The 15635-nt window shown below is 51.8% G+C and overlaps 1 protein-coding gene and 2 long non-coding RNA genes across 6 annotated transcripts in view; 2 read left to right on the forward strand and 1 right to left on the reverse strand.

Moving 5' to 3' along the window:
- Positions 1-15635, reverse strand: part of CNDP1 (carnosine dipeptidase 1) — a 32569-nt gene extending 16934 nt beyond the window's left edge. Inside the window, exons 1-3 of one of the 4 annotated variants that reach the window (XM_059138764.1) lie at positions 15294-15635; positions 3036-3161; positions 17-166 (exon numbers count right to left, since the gene is read on the reverse strand). In XM_059138764.1, the coding sequence (XP_058994747.1) occupies positions 17-166; positions 3036-3161; positions 15294-15317 (300 nt within the window). In that variant the 5' untranslated portion in view covers positions 15318-15635. Of the gene's footprint in view, positions 1-16; positions 167-1093; positions 1227-3035; positions 3162-6274; positions 6295-6336; positions 6473-15293 lie in introns of those variants that run through there. The other 3 variants (XM_059138765.1, XM_059138766.1, XM_059138767.1) reach the window with 3 other exon arrangements.
- On the forward strand, positions 1341-14520 carry LOC131810854 (uncharacterized). The gene is made up of 3 exons (XR_009345742.1): positions 1341-1384; positions 12617-12804; positions 14249-14520. It is a non-coding gene; the product is annotated as an uncharacterized LOC131810854 (long non-coding RNA).
- LOC131810853 (uncharacterized) lies at positions 5068-12376 on the forward strand. Its single transcript, XR_009345741.1, has 3 exons — positions 5068-5640; positions 5831-9752; positions 11721-12376. It is a non-coding gene; the product is annotated as an uncharacterized LOC131810853 (long non-coding RNA).

Raw genomic sequence — 15635 nt, forward strand, 5'->3', positions numbered from 1 at the left:
GGGAGCCACCCAGCACCTGCTGATCCCCCAAGTCCACGGAGTCCACGCTGGCCCCCAGGCGCCGGAGCTCGTCGGCCGCCAGCGCCATCATTCTGAGGAGCTCTTGCCTGAGGCGGGGCAGGGGCTGCACAGAGTCGCTCTCCACGGCCACCCACTCCTTAAGTGTCTGTAAGGGAAGGTGACAAGGTGATTCGTCTAAGGCAGGGTCAACCACATCAACCACGTCCACTCTAGGTGGTGACTCAAGGGCTGGAGGCACCAAACCACCAGTGCTCGTCACCTGCACCCAAGACGGAGCTGGCCAAGGCGATATTCAAGGGTGACCGCAGATGGGCAGAGACGTCTGCTGCATGAAGAACGGGGCAGGACCGGCCAGGGAGAAGGCTGCCTTCCTGGACACTGGGCCTGTGCCTCCTGGGATCCACCATGTCTGGTTTCTCAGGAACCAGGAGCAGCTGGCTGGCACCCCTCCTCTGGGACCCTGGGTCTCACACAAATGTCCCAGGAGGCCTCTGGAATGTGCAGCTCACTCTGAGTAATCACACAGTGGCCTTGGCTAGGCCACAGAACACTTCCTGACCACCCCTCACATGTTGGGTTTGTGGTCGTCTTCCTCCCCACACCTCCAGAATCCGGTAGGCGGTGTACCCCATGGCCGTGCAGGCAGACAGCCTTGGCTCTTGGCCCGAGTTCCACCCATTTGAGTTGAATGATTTGCATATGTTCCTCAAGTTTGTAGCCTCGCCTCCCTCTTCTGGCAGTGCTCTCTACCAGCAGGCTATTGCGAGTGTGATGCTGTCACACAGTAAGAAATACCTCTTGGTCTCTATCCTGGGCTCTTGGCCAGAGCACCTACAATCTTTGTAACTTCCTGTGCCATAAAGAGACTCGCTCTCTGTCCAGAGTTCCTAACACAGAGCTCCTAACTCCCTTGGGATTTCCTGGAAGACGGGAGCCTATTTGTTCTAGTGGGCTCCTGGATGAGGACTGGTCACTGGAAAGACCAAGCCATGGTTAGAAACTTGGGGCTTCCCACTCCCTTCCCCGGGGAGGGAAGAGGGCTAGAGCTGGGTTAATGATCAGTCATGCCCACCTGATGAAGCCTCCATAAGCACCCTGGAAAGTCTGGGGCTCCGAGATCGTCCAGGTTGGTGACTGCAGCCTGGGAAGGTGGCGAACCCCAACCCCAGCAGGACAGAAGGTGCCTCCAGCCCCTGCCCTATGTGCCTCTTCATCCAGCCACTCATATCTACCATTCATCGTGTCCTTTATTACGTAACAAAGGGCACATGTAATTGTCTTCCTGAGTTCTAGAACTGTTCTAGTAAGTGATAGGACCAGAGCAGGGTTCATAGGAGCCCCGATTTACAGCTGCTTGGAACATGTAAGCCACTGGGGCCTCCCTACCCACGTGCGACTGGCATCCACTACTAATTGGGGGCGGGGGCAAGAGGGTGACGCTCACACCAGGCAAGTGGTGTCAGAAGGGAGTCAGACTGTGTGATGCCCCTTTGGTGTCCAGAGAACTAGCCAGTTGCTTGATGTGTGGAAAATGCACACGTCTGTCCACAGAGTGAGGGGAGCCGTCCAAGAAAACAAGCATTCCTTCCCGTGAGGATTAGAAAAGATGACGCGCATAAGACTCAGGTCAGTGCCTGGTCCCTAGCAGGCGCTCCGTAGGCATCAGCTAATATTGAATCATTGATAACAATCAAGCATTTCCCATTACTGGGGCTCGAGTTGCTTATACTGGGCTTGGCACCATTTTTATTAAAAACCAAGCGTACTTCGAGTGACGGATCTTAGATTCCCCAACTTACTCCAGTTAGATCTCTGTCCTGGTTGTAGTACTTTCATTTGTATTATGAAGATATTAACCAAACCTAAGGAATGTTGTGTTTCACACCTTAAACTGGAATTTGTAGAGCAGATGCCGGCACATAATCCATAAAGGTAATGGATGGGACCATGTGAGGGTGCTGCGGAAAGGAGCGTTTTGGCTCAAACACCCAAATGACCATATCTCCATGGCATGCTGTCCCTCTCCCCCTGTCTGAGTCCCTGCTCAGGCTTCAAAAACCCAGTAGGCACCATGTCACGTCAATATGCCAATGAGCACGCGGAAGGGTGTCGTGAAGGTCAGGTGCAGGACCAGTGGCCATTCAGCACTGTGTGACAGCGGGAGACACAAACTCTTGACTGTTGCTCACATTGGCGGGGAGCTCCAGTGTACATGGACTCAACACAAATGGCGGGCCACACATGGCATGGGGGTTCGGGGACAAGGTGCCGTGACATGTCACAGAGTCCCCAGGCTGTGGTGGACTCACCCATGTGCCGGTGGACAAGCGGGTCAGCGGAGGAGGAGGGGACTTGCAGGCTGATGGTGGCTGTACCCCTTCCCTGCCCCCACCTTTCTGCTGCCCAGCCTGCCTCCCCCCTCGCCACCCCCGCCATCTCTTCTCCCCCGAGATGTACGCCCACACCACAGGCAGTTTGCCACGTCGTGAGTTCGGAACGGAGCAGAGGATTATAAGGGAGGAGATAAAGTGCACGTTGCACAAGGACTACAGAAGAGTTTTGACATTGAACTCAGCAGAACTCTGGACCTGAAGCTTGCTGTAGCCAGCCCGTAGTACTCTGGGCTGGTGTCAGCGAGGGGTGGAGTGGGGGATGAGTCTCAGGCAGGCTTTGCCGGAGGAGGGGACCTCAACAAGGGCCCCTCTAAAGCAGGGAGCAGGGGCTCTGATGAGCTCAGCGGGCATCATCACTACACAGACAGCCCAGATCAACACGCTAGGAATGCCGTCTCTAGAAGGAAAGGCTGAAGAGGAATCTCTTCCCAAAACGTAACCAGTATTTATTAGTTTAACTCAGTGAGGAGTCATAGGCATTTTACATGGAATTAAGTTTTCAGGCAAAAAAAAAAAAAAAAAAAAGCAAGCCCCCAAACCGCACCTCCCAGCAAATAAGCATTCAGCCAGCTACCCAGAGGGTATGTCCCACAAGTACCTGATGTGTATCGTTTCTCCTACCTCTACAAACTCATTCTGATGGAGATCGATGTACTGGAAGGCCTTGTCCAACAGCCCAGCGGGCGGCGAGGACGGACAGAACATGCTTCTCTCCAGCAGCAGCAGGGAGGCAAGGACAGAGGACGCCTGGAGTGGGCCACGGGGAGGGACAGCAGAAATAAATACCCAGCTTTGGACTTTCAACCTTCCAAATCATTCAAGAATGCTTGTGTTATCCAATACGGCTGCTTCCAGTCATTGGGACTAACGCAATGAAGGTGGTAGAACAGGAAATGCATTTATTGCTTTATCTTCCCTGAAACGCTTCATTTTCAACGTTGAACATTTCAGGAAGACAGAAACTAAGAAAACAAGCTTGTCTTTCAGTGCTGCACTTAGGTTTTGTCTGTCCTGCAATCCTTCCCGTGGGCTCTCGTCCTGAGAAGGCAAGCCGGTGCCTCCACCCCTGGTGACCAGGGCAATATTTGTGAGAGAGAGGAGTGGGAAGCACTTTTCTGTGCAATCAACCAGCTTATTGGAAAAAATACATATATTGTGTAAGGACTCTCTAAAATCTGGTGCGGTCTTGTGGGTTTCTCCTGTTTCTGCAGGCGCAGGACCTGCCAAAGAAACTCACGAGCCATGCGCTGTGACACAGGACAGGATGCAGGAGGCCATGTAGCCCCTGCAGCCACACTCTCCTGGGAGGCCCGGCCCTATCTCTCCACTTCCCTGTCTGCTTCCATCCCCTTCCCTGCCCAGCAGACCTCACCCCCTCCGGCCTCCCCTGCGGCTGCTCCCCAGCCATCCCCCATCCCCAAGGTGGGCTCCAGGCTGGGCTCCGAGCAGAACAACCAGGTCCAGAGGAGAGGAGGCCGACCAGGTTCCGAGCTAAACTAGTGCTCGTCTTCCCACCCAGCTCTTCCTTCTGGATTTTTGTACTTTTTACAATAGAACTATTTTAGATGTAGGCTACTCCCTCCCTCCCTGATCCTCCGCTTCCAGGCGCAGGCAGGACCCACCAAGGCCAGGACTGCTGTCTACAGATACACGAGACTGCGACTCAGCAGTAAGATCCAACGTGACCCAGTTTAAAAGCAGGAAAGGATTTGAAGAGAGGTTTCTCCAAAGAAAATGCACCAGTGGCTTATAAGCACATGAAAAGGTACTCCACCTTATTAACCACCAGGGAGATGAAAATCACTTCACACCCAGAGAACAGGTAAAAGTCAGGACCCCAGTGACAGGTGGGGTGTGAGGAGAAGGCCCCTTCCTGGCCCGGCCCGGGGATGGTGGCCCAGTCCTCGCCTTCCTCGTGGCAGCTGAGGGGCAGAGTTGATCCAAAGGACTGTCGCCCACGAGCGGATACAAAAAGACGTGGCCACGGCCACACACAAGGGGCTGTCTCTCAGCCACGGAAACAGACGGAGGGCTGACCCATGCCGCGGCAGCCACGAGCCTTTAGCATACGGTGCAAAGGGACGGCCGCGGGACACGAGATACTACAGGGGCTCCCGGCCCGTGTCTGTGAAATGTCCAGAGCAGGCAGATCCCGAGATGAGGGACCTTGCCGCGGAGGGCTGGGTCAATCGGGGGAAACGGGGAGCGAGCGCTGACGGAAAGGGGTTCCTTCTGGGGGGCTGGAACGTTCTGAAACTGTGCCGGCTGCACAGCCCCATAGACTCACAGCTGCCAGAGTGCGCACCTGGGTGAAGTGTAGGGCCTGGGAATTGGGCTGCAATACATCAGCAGAAGCACTCATTCAATAATGAGTCAGGGAAATGTTCACAAAGGACGCAAAAGCGTGGGTAAAACTAAGGTAAAAGGGGACGGCTGGGCCGCTCAGTCGGTTAAGCATCTGCCTTCAGCTCATGTCCTGTGCCCAGGGTCCTGGGATGGAGCCCTGGAGGTGTTGAGCTCCCTGCCGGGCAGGTAGTCTGCTTCCCCCTCGGCCTCTCCCCCTGTTCCTGCTCTCTGTCACTCTCTCAAATACATAAAATCTTAAAAAAAAAAAAAAAAAAAAAAAAAAAAAAGTGGGGGTGGGGGGCATGCTCATTGACGAGCGGATTAAGAACTTGGTCCAGTAGATGGTGCCAGCGGGCCGCTGAAGAGCTCCCCTCGCCTTCTATTCTGCGAGGAAGCAGCCGGGCTTGGTGGCAGCAGAGCCAAAAAGCCAAAGGTTTCAAACAAATCTGGAGGAAATGAGCCTCAGAACCACAGTGGCAGGAAGATAGAGCTGTGGGCACCCAGGAAAAGCCCTCTGAAATGGAATAGGCTGATTGTTTGCAGAGGATGCACCTAAATCAATATTTGAACCCTTATTATTCCTTCGTTCAATTTCCATTAAAAATTATTCGCCGCTCCTCTCTGATAAAAAATAACAAGGGGAATTTGAAGAAGAAAATGGAGCCGAGGCAGAGAAGGAAAATGGTGCGGGCAAGGACCGAGAATATTTCCAGTCTCAGTGGGAACCGCCTCCCCAGCAGGAGCTGCAGGCCAAGGACTGCTCTTCCAGAAAGACGGTCCTGCACCCCCTGCACTCCCTCCCTCCGGGCAGAGCACAGGGAGCTCTGCCATCCGTTCACGCAACAGAATTCTGGAGCTGCGGAAAGGTGCCCGAGAACGGGTAGGTGAAGCACGGGTCGGAGCGGAACCAGGAAGGCCCGGGCTTCCCTGTGTTCTGGGGAAGAGCAGGGGCCGTCCCCGAGGAAAGCTCGCTTGCTCCCCAGGCTTCTGCTAATTCCAGCTGGTTGTTCCCTGACTTGGAACAAGCGCCCTGTGCTGAATCTCAGTTTTAAACACTTTTGCCTTTTCAGACCTCTTCAAGTCATGCCCAGGTCTGCGGTGTAACCGGCCCCGGGCCCCAGGCTGGCTGCTCCTCCTTGGAGGCTCGCTCTCCCTCCCCCAAGCTGCTGCCTGAGTCCTGGGCCTGTCTTCCCTGCGCTCTCCCCCAGCTCTGAACACGACTGGACAAAGTCAGGTGCTCCGTGTGCTTAGCGGATGGCAGCCTTGAAACCACCACGGGCTGCCTTCAGCAAGGTCCCCCCCCCCCCCCCCAAGAATAGCAGGTGCCCTAAAAGGGGCTGGGAATGGGGTAAAAGCTGTTGATGAAACCACTCCCTCCCTATCTGCTATTGCTGGTGGATTTTGATGTCGACTAGAATAAACAATAGAAAATGAAAACGCTGTTGCCTCCCAGCCCAGACAGCCCCGGCCAAGCTGGCTTCCTTCCCCACGCACGCAACGGCCGGCGGCCAAACCTTTTCCGCCTGTAAGAAACCTCAGTGCCAGCAGCGACTTGCCCACCAAGAATTCCACTCACCGAGTCTTCCGGAGTCTGCGTGACTGTCTTACAGAGGCTGTTCTGTCCTGTGCCTGCTTTGATAAAATTGTTATCACCCAGAAAAAAAGCTTTATTCACCTACTTTATCTCACCATGACAGGATTAAAAATAAAATCCCCAACCCCAAACCAGGCTTTCCTGACCTAACCAGGTAAACTGCCCCGCAGGCGCTGCACTGAACCCAGTGATCCTGCGGAGATTAACTAACTCTGCCCCCAGAAGCCTGATCAGGCTCTGGGGCGTGGCTTTCAGAGGGAGCCTGGAGGCCGTCTGGGATGAAGGAGACGGTTTCCAGGAGCAGAACTCCCCCCAAAGTCCCCCAAACAGCCAGTTTCTCCACCAGAGCCAGCCAGAAACCAGAGGGTAGAGGAGGAGCCGGGTGCGGTCATGGGGCACGGGTGGCACGGGGCAGGCTTCCTGCCCCGGGTCCCTGCGGAGGCCTGGGGTTCTGGACGAGGCACCCGGCTATCCTGGAGCCCCAGGCTCCCGGCACAGTGCTCCATCCTTGGGGGCATGACAAGCTGCTCTTGACTGCAGGGGTGCATGTTCTCTCCCTGCCTCTGGGCTTCGCCCCACGCAGGCCGCAGGGAAGGGGAAAGCAGGCATCGCCTGCAGTGATGTCACCTCAGGGAGGCCTCTTGTGACATTTTCAGTCCCTCCAGTCCGGCCAGGGATCTGGGCCTGTCCAGACATCAGCCAGAGAGGCTGCCCTGTCGTGTGCTACTTCTGAAGCCTGCTGTCCTCAGGAACTGGCCCGTTCATAGCACCACAGCAAAGGGCCAGAGAAAGGGCTGGAGGGAGCCAGAGGCTTTGCAGGTGCACGGCTTAGCGAAAGTCACACCCTGAAAGGTGCTGCACCCTGACAGCAGTATCCCTGCGTGGAGCTGAGAATTTCCTCAGAGGCAAGAACCCAGACCCAGGCATAGCCCTCAACCCCAGGGTGAAGGGTGTGAACCCCTAGTCATCCGTGGTGCTGTGCCCGGCCAGGCCAGCATCCTATCTCAAGATCTCCCAGCCGTGCTGAGACAGGAGCCACTGTCCTCTCCTTCTTCCCTTCAGTCTCATTTGATGGACTTTTCGTCCAAGTGTTAAGATCTAATCCACCTGTGGGAGGGACTGCCCGATCTCAGGGCACAGCCGGTGAAATCGGGGTTCTGGCAGCAGCGGAAGAGAGAAGCATCTGGAAGTTCCAGCAGGAGGCGGAGGGAGAGAGGGTATGAGGGTGGTGGGCACAGGGGCGCCCAGGAGACCCAGGTGGCCCAGGAGCCACACAGACACAGACCAGGGAGCACAGAGGTGCCCAGGGAGTCAGGCAGTTTGGAGGGACTTTCTTTCTTCTCCTAGAAACCTGCAATTGCCTCCATACTCTTAAGTGTCATAAAGCTCTCAACTCACAAAAAACTCAGTTTGACTTCAGAGCATGGGTTTTCCTTGCCCTTCAGGACTGGGCGTCAAGTCCAGGTGTAAAGGGAGGCTAGGCCGAGCCGCCTCCTGGAAGTGTACTCCCACAGGTGGCTTTTTGGGTGTGAACAGAACATTCCCCAGATGAACGTGTGGGAGCAAGGGCAGGCTGAGGAAAGGGCAGGAACGTCTCCAGCCCACCTACTAGTTCCCTGGGACCGCTGGAACGTCCCACAGACCGGGGGCTTAGAACCCCAGGACCGGGCCCTCTCACGGTTCTGCAGGTCGGGGGTTGGACGTCGCTCTGGAGGCTCCAGGGGGTCCTTTCTTGCCTCTTCTCAACTGTGCGGGGGCGGCCGGCCCGGGGCCACTCGCGGGTGCACGACTCTGATCTGTGCCTCCGGCTTCACTCAGTCCTGCCTGGGTGTCTCTGTGTCCTCTCTCTTCTCAGAGGGACATTGGCAGCGGCATTAGGGTCCACCCCACTCCAGTATGACCTCATTTTAGCTGATTATATCTGCAAAGACCCTACTTGCAAATAAGTTCCCATCCTGAGGGTCCAGGTGAACATGAATTTCGACTCAGCACACCCTGCGCTTTATTTTCTCTACCTCATACTCTGTGGCGTGGTTGCTTAGCCCCCGGCTTGCTTGAGGGCTAGGGCTTTTGCCTCCCTTTTCTCCATATCCCAAAGTGCCTGATGCAGAACCAGACCCCAGCCAGCTCTCAGCGAACAATCACACCCACAGTCCTCCTGATCTGCATTGACGTCACAACTTCTATGTCAATGCTGTGTAGAAAAAGCAAGATCGGCTGCTCATAGATCTGTTTCAGCTGTAACATGGAGAAGGGGAATGGAAATGTAAATTTGGGCTGATCCTGTTCCCTCCCGGCAAGCTGCAGAGTCTGCACAGTCTCCCGCAAACCCACACCTGGATTTATTCCTCCTCCTGCAAGAGGCTCTCCTGGTGTCCGCCCACGATCGCAGCCTTGCCCCCAGTCCAAGTTGTGCATGGCACAGCACACACCAGCTGCTGCACCCCTGCTGGGCCGCCCCCCGCCATGCACACAGGGCACCTCCCCGCTGAGTGTCCTCACGAAGGCCTACCTGCACCCTCCTCCCCTAAGGGACCCCTACTCTTCAGCTTCGCTGGGTGTGTCTGACATGCTGATGCTCTATCCTCAGCAGCCCTTAGCAAACTGGGTCTTCGTTTATTCTGTTAAATTCTCCTCCGTCCCAGCCCTGTTCCTCCGCCACTCCCTTGACTCTCTTTCTCCAGCTACAACCACGGTGGATGGCTGGTCTGTGCCCTCCAGGCGTCACAGCTTCGCTTCTTTCTTCCTCTGCTCTCCGCTCTGCTCCTGGGCTCTCCGCTCTGCTCCTGGGCTCTCCGCTCTGCTCCTGGACTCCGTGTTTTGCAGGCGATTAGGGGTCTCTTGGGGACCAGTTATGCATTTACCTGAACTCCCGAGTTTCTCCAATGAGTAATTTCCATTGTCGGGACTTCTAACTTGTGTTTCATATCTGTCTGTTTTCCACTCATAAATACCATCCGCACACGATCACTGATCTCTTGAAGAATTCAAACACACAGCATTTGCATCCATTTTAAACGTGTTCTACTGTTTGTGCTTCAGAGGACATAAACTCACTTCTCAGTCGATGTGGACTTTCTTGCTGTGAGTCTTCCGTATTCAGGAGTTTCACTAGCAGGCCCACTTGAATGACCGCTCTTTTATTCTCCTTCTCCGGAATCATTCCTGCCTAGGACTGTCATGGTTGCCTCTAGTGGTTGCTTCAGGATGCCTGGTCCAGGATCTGGTCTTAAGCTGGTGGCTCGGCGTTCCTAAACAGCAGGCAGTGGGGCTGGGACGTGTCCCCAGCAGGCGCCTCTGCAGTGGTGCTGGCTCCAGCCGCCCTCCCAGCCTGGGCGCTTTGGGCCCCATCACCCCGCGGGAGTCTCACTCAGCAGCTTCAGCTCCTGCTCCCCTCAGTAAGTTCTGTTTTGTTCTGCTCAGTAGGAATATTTATTATGTTTCTGAGACTCTGTCTTCTCAATTAAAAACTTAAAAGCACATGTAGTCGGGGTATCTGAGGTGGATGGGAATGCTGGTCAGAAGTCCCGGCAGTGATTTCCCTTCCTCGACGGCAAGGGCTCCCCAGCCTCAGTGCGCAGGGTCCGCACGCAGGCTCATGTGGAACACACCTTGCCACAGGCTTCCCCAAATCCAGGGGGAACAGGATTCGCAGGAAGACAATCCCTGAAAAGCCGTGTGCTCCAATTATGGTGCCTTAAAAGGCATAAACATTCATGTCCTGGATACCTTCCGCTTCCAAGACGAGGACATGGGATCTATCAATGACTATGGGCCCAGCACCATGAGTTCAGGATCTAAACCAAGGTGTGCGTCAGTTAGGGCTTGGGGCTTGGTCATGTGGCCCCTGACTAGTGCTCCTGCAGAGACACTGGACTGTGAGCAGTACAAGGTGTGTAGTTAGGTAACAAGGTGCCCAAGCAAACTGGAAAGCTGAGATCTCTTAGCACAGCAGGCTTGGGGAGCCCTGGGCACTGGCGATGCTCCTCAGCCTACACTCTGGGGGAGGTCCCACCCGTGGACTCTCCCCCTCCACCTCTGCACACTCCCCCTCGCTTCTCTCCCTTCACAAGTTCCCCACACCCTCAGGATGTGCTGTACCTCATTCCTTCAGGGGAAGACAGGGATCAATGCCCCCAATTTTATGTGCCAGTGGCTGCTGAAGTTGACTGTGGTCCTTTTCAGTGCCATGCGTAGTCTGAAAAGGCACCTCTGTTCCAGCCAGGGAGCTTCTGAATGGGGAGGAGAGTCATCACTTGAAAGAGCAATTGAGATGCAGGACACTTGAGGAATTATGGGGGCAGTGGGGAGAGGTGCTTTGGGGACAAGAGTCGTTACACCCAGGTGTGCTGGAATGACTACTATCCAGCACAGGGCTGGGAGGGGTTGGGGCGGAGCTATCCTTCTGGTTCACTTCCTCCCGCAGCACTTTCTGTCCCAAATTAGTGAGACTAAACTTAAAACAGCTTGTCTGGGCGCTATCTCATAAGCAATCCCCCCGCATGGTCACTGAGGCAGGAGCTCTGTGGGATGCCCCGACAGCGGGACTGTGTCAGGACCCGCACCCTTACCTCCACTCCGCTCCCAGATGCAACCCCAACAGTGCTCAGGTTTATCAAATATGTCTGCTGACAAAGTTTCCAGAATCTTTTTGGTAACTTGAAACCTTAAAATTTATACTAAGCTAAATGATACTCATTAAATATCCAGACTATTTCTAAATAAAATACTGAAACAATTTATAAACATAAATTTTAAACATAAATTTATCTGTTTTTGGCTTCTTATCACAGAGAGAATGTATTTATATATATTCTTTTGCCACATTGAAAGTCAGCTGCACTATAAGGAAGCACAGGCCGGTAAGAATGTGACATGAGATTCACACAGCTGCTGAACTACAGAATCCATGTGCAACAGCCAGCTCACAACTCTGACTGGTGTTTGCCAGATATCAAAGCTACAAGGGTTAAGAATTCTAATCTACATACAGTAAGTGAAACTGCTGAGAGCAATTAGGATTAAGAAAGAAACCCTATACACAAAGAACACAAGGAAAGTAAGATATGTTCTTGGTTAAAAAAAAAAAAAGGAATATAAGGCGTGAAGATGTATTCTTACTAAAAGAAAAGAAATTCTGTCCTAGTTTAGGGTTATCTAAAGTTTTTCGTTTCAAAATTTAAAAAACAGGAAAATAAAAAATAAAAAAAAACAAGTATCAAAAGTTGGGAAAAAAGAAAGAAAACGCTATGTTGTGTGGTGAAACTGGAGAAAAGTAAATGAATTTATTATAAGTTTTTTTAAGTTTTATTATCACGAGTGTGACTATGTAAAACTACAACTGAATATTCTTTCTCGATTCAAAGAACAAGATCTTCTTGGATTATTATGAAAGACCGCTCGTCACATGTTGAGCAATCTGCCCAGAAAATAAAGATTATGTGTCTTATCAAAATAACCTGTACTGCACGTTGCCCTCGTCAGGTCTTTGATCACTTAAGAATGCTAAGTCTTTTCAATATGGAAAGAACTAAAGCGTTTTTCCTTCCTCCTCCTCCTCCTTCTCCGCAAACTATGTGACTTCCTGATTTGCCCTTGAAATGTTTAAATTGTCACTCTGGTTGAATAGAAAACCAAATATTATTTCACATGAACACTGATTTTATTTAATCAGGTTTTAAACCTCTGGATATTTTTGAAAACTTAAAGAAGTCAAATTCTAAATGAAAACTTTGACTAAGACCCAATTTGGGGATTTTTCCAGAGGGTCCCTGGACAATTTCAAATATTGGGAGTGATATTAACTATAATTAACTAAATTATAATTAGGTCTATGATAAGTTAAATTACATGAGAAGCACTATCAAACAAAAGTGATGTTTAGGGGCACCTGGGTGGCTCAGTGGGTTGGACCACTGCCTTCGGCTCAGGTCGTGATCTCGGGGTCCTGGGATGGAGTCCCGTGTTGGGCTCTCTGCTCGGCGGGGAGCCTGCTTCCCTCTCTCTCTCTCTCTGCCTACCTCTCTGCCTACTTGTGATCTCTCTCTGTCAAATAAATAAATAAATCTTAAAAAAAAAAAAGTGATGTTTAACTTTCTTCAGGTTGTATTTGTATGGTTACTAATATAAGTATTTCAAACATTGCATAAAGGTTCTAGAAATCTGTCCATGTTTTTACTGTACATGGAATCCATCACAATCCCAACATTTAATTTGAAATGCCATGTGCCTCAGAAATAACCACATTTCCTTTTCGCTTCAGTCAGTTTGAAACGAGCTTTCGAACATGGTTAGCCACGACCCTTTTCCAGTCTTTGTCACTGGCAGGCACTGCCTCACTCTGGTTCTTCTCCCAGAGTCTCCGTCAGCAGCAGCAGCAAGGACGCTCCGCCGAGACGTCGCCGGAGGAGCTCCGCGACCCTGCCACACGGCTGGGCGCGCATTCCCAGGGTAAGGAAGGGCTGATGCAATCACAAAACTTCTAACCCAGAATCAAACAAAGCAAAACTTGACTACAAGAAACTGGAGGAACTGAGGAGCATGACTGCCATTTTTTCAACTTTTTGGTTGAAATAATGCTGATTCCTTTAAGATCTAAGGAAATCCTTTTTTTTTTCTTTTCTTAAGCTATCTTTACCTTACAGTGATCTGATAAATCATCTCTATAAACAGAATCGAGACACTTATGCTTTTCTCCCTGCCTGATTCCTCCAGATTTGTAAATTCTTACTGAGCGCTCTTATTTTCACCGCACGATAATTCACATATCTGTGCCTATATATTTTACGTATAGGCAAATGCGTACATTAAATAGGAATCTGTCCTCCTCATAAGAGAATATAGTTTAAAACACTGATTACCAAGACCTTGACTGGAAGGCCGTATTTGAGAACACTGTGCATAGAATCAGATATGTCCAGTTTGAAAGAACTAAAATGGACTTTCCCAAACCAGTAAAGCAACCCCAAGCCAGCCTGGTCCCTTGCTTACAGGATTTCTAGCCTGACAGGTGAGGAAGGATGGACACTTTCTGGCAGACCCAGGAGACTTCATATATGAATACCGTATAGTTTCATTTATATGTGGAATCTGAAAACCAAAACAAAGGCACAAACAAAAAAACCAGACTTTAAACCAGAGAACCAACTGGTGGTTGCCAGAGGGGAGGGGGGGATGGGTGAAATTTATAAAAGGGATTAAGAGGTATAAACTTCCAGTTACAAAATGAATAAGTGACAGATGAAAAGTACAGCATAAACTGGAATAATCAATACCACCGTAATAACCCTAGTGATTATGCTTATCATAGGGAGCACTGAGCAGTACCTAGGGCTGCTGAATCATTACATTGTATACTTGAAAATAACACTGCATGCTACATGCAATAAAAGAATTATTAGTTTAAAATAGATATTGGGGAGCCTCAAGAAGGGAGGGATTCGCCCAGATCTATGGGTACTTGGAGATGAAGAATGATGGCCAGTCCTGGACTTGACTTTCTGGTCTAGAGAGATTTTAAAAGTCTGAGATTATTTAAAGTTCTAGTGAAGCAGACTTAAAAAGAGCCTATGGCCAATCGCAGTTCTTGCTGCACTTCCATAAATAAGCAGGCCAAGTGTAATGCTACTAGACTTACTTCACGAATGAATTAATCCTACTGTGACGTCTGCTAGAAATGCAGGTGATGGCGGAGAGAATATTGTGTTTCCAAGAAGAACAGTGGAAGACCCGCCATCAGGCCCTCGCCCTATCCACAGTTACCCACTATAAACCAGGCTGGGTCCCCAATTCTTGTCCCTCCAATAACTAGCTACAACTCTCCAAATTAATGTTTCCAATTTTCACCCGCCCTCTGACTTGGAATCACTAACTCAAACTTCCCTTTCTCCCAAAGCCCTGCAAACTGAAGACAGACAACCTGATACAGACTTCGAGAGTCCACGGCAGTGGTGTGTGCACAGACACCTTTTCCTGCCTGCGGCTATGCGGGACCACAAAGGAAGTTGACCAGAACACCCAGAGCTGTCAGCAGAGTCACCCCAACTGCAAAGCAGGAATTCATCAGAATCACACCCACTGCTCCACCAGCTCCGATGCTCCAAAGCCAGCATCCTGGAAAATCTCATCTGATTGCCCTCTACACTCAAAAGCGGAATTTAGAGTTTGCTGGAATCATAAATTTTTATTTTTGTTTCCTTAGAAGTGCTTTCTCTTGAACAGCTGCCTGCCTGGCCTATCAGGAGTCCTAAAAGAGATCCAAGCAGATGTGGGGCTGCCTGGGGCTGGAGGCAGGGACCAGGATATAGGGAAGTCATTGTTCAGGTGACGGGACTTCTTTAACGAGCTCGTGAAAACATCCTAAAATCAACTGTGGTGATGGTCACACGTATCTGTGGATACACGAAAAATCACTGAATGACACCCATAAAATGCAGATTCCTGGGCCCCCACCCCAAACTAGGCCCGCAGACGGTGAGGGCGGCGGGGAGAGTTGGGGGCTTAAGAAAGGCACATGCAGGGCTCTCCACATCCACCGTCTTCCCCTACAGGTGGCACCTTGCCTTCTGCCTTCAACGGCTAGGAACACTCAGTAGGAACATGCTTTCGGTGGAAGGAAAAGAGCACAGAAAAGCGCCCGCCACGTGTCCCAGCTCCCCCGCCTGGAGCAGCTGCTGGGCCTCATCCACGCCCATGGCAGGCTCCACCGCTCCCCGCACAACCGCATGCCGGGCGCTGCGGAAGCCCTGGAGAACCTTCCACACACCCCCTCCCCGCAGGGAGACCGGGAGCACCTAGGAACATTTCGGGGGCCGCATCGCAACGGCCCCGTGGGCATCCGCCCGACCCGCCTGCCGCACTGGTGCCATGCACAGACTCCTTAGGCAAACGAGGTCTAGCGCTCTGGACCCAGGACTCTGGTCATCAGAGGGTCTACTCACCACTCTTCCAAGTTTGGGATCCATTGGGCTGGCGTCTGTAGCCTCTAGCAATTTCCCTGGACCTCAAAGGAAAGGGGAGGAGACGGTCTTACCCAGGTCCTCAGCGGCTGTATTCACGACTTCTGGGCACACTGCTTGCCTGTGCCCCCGCCCCTGTCCCAGGACAGTCAGGCAGACAAGGCTGCTACAGTGGACCATTCACATTTGGAAAACAAAGATGCTTCAGAGACACTCATTCAGTGTGCAGGCCCAGGAAGAGACAATGCATCTCATACGCACAGATAATGGGATGAGGCAGTGGCCTGGAAGTCATCTGATGTCACTGAAGGCCAGCAGGGCAGC

Source organism: Mustela lutreola, chromosome 11 (assembly GCF_030435805.1).
Source record: "Mustela lutreola isolate mMusLut2 chromosome 11, mMusLut2.pri, whole genome shotgun sequence".
In the NCBI taxonomy this organism is placed as follows: Eukaryota; Metazoa; Chordata; class Mammalia; order Carnivora; family Mustelidae; genus Mustela; species Mustela lutreola.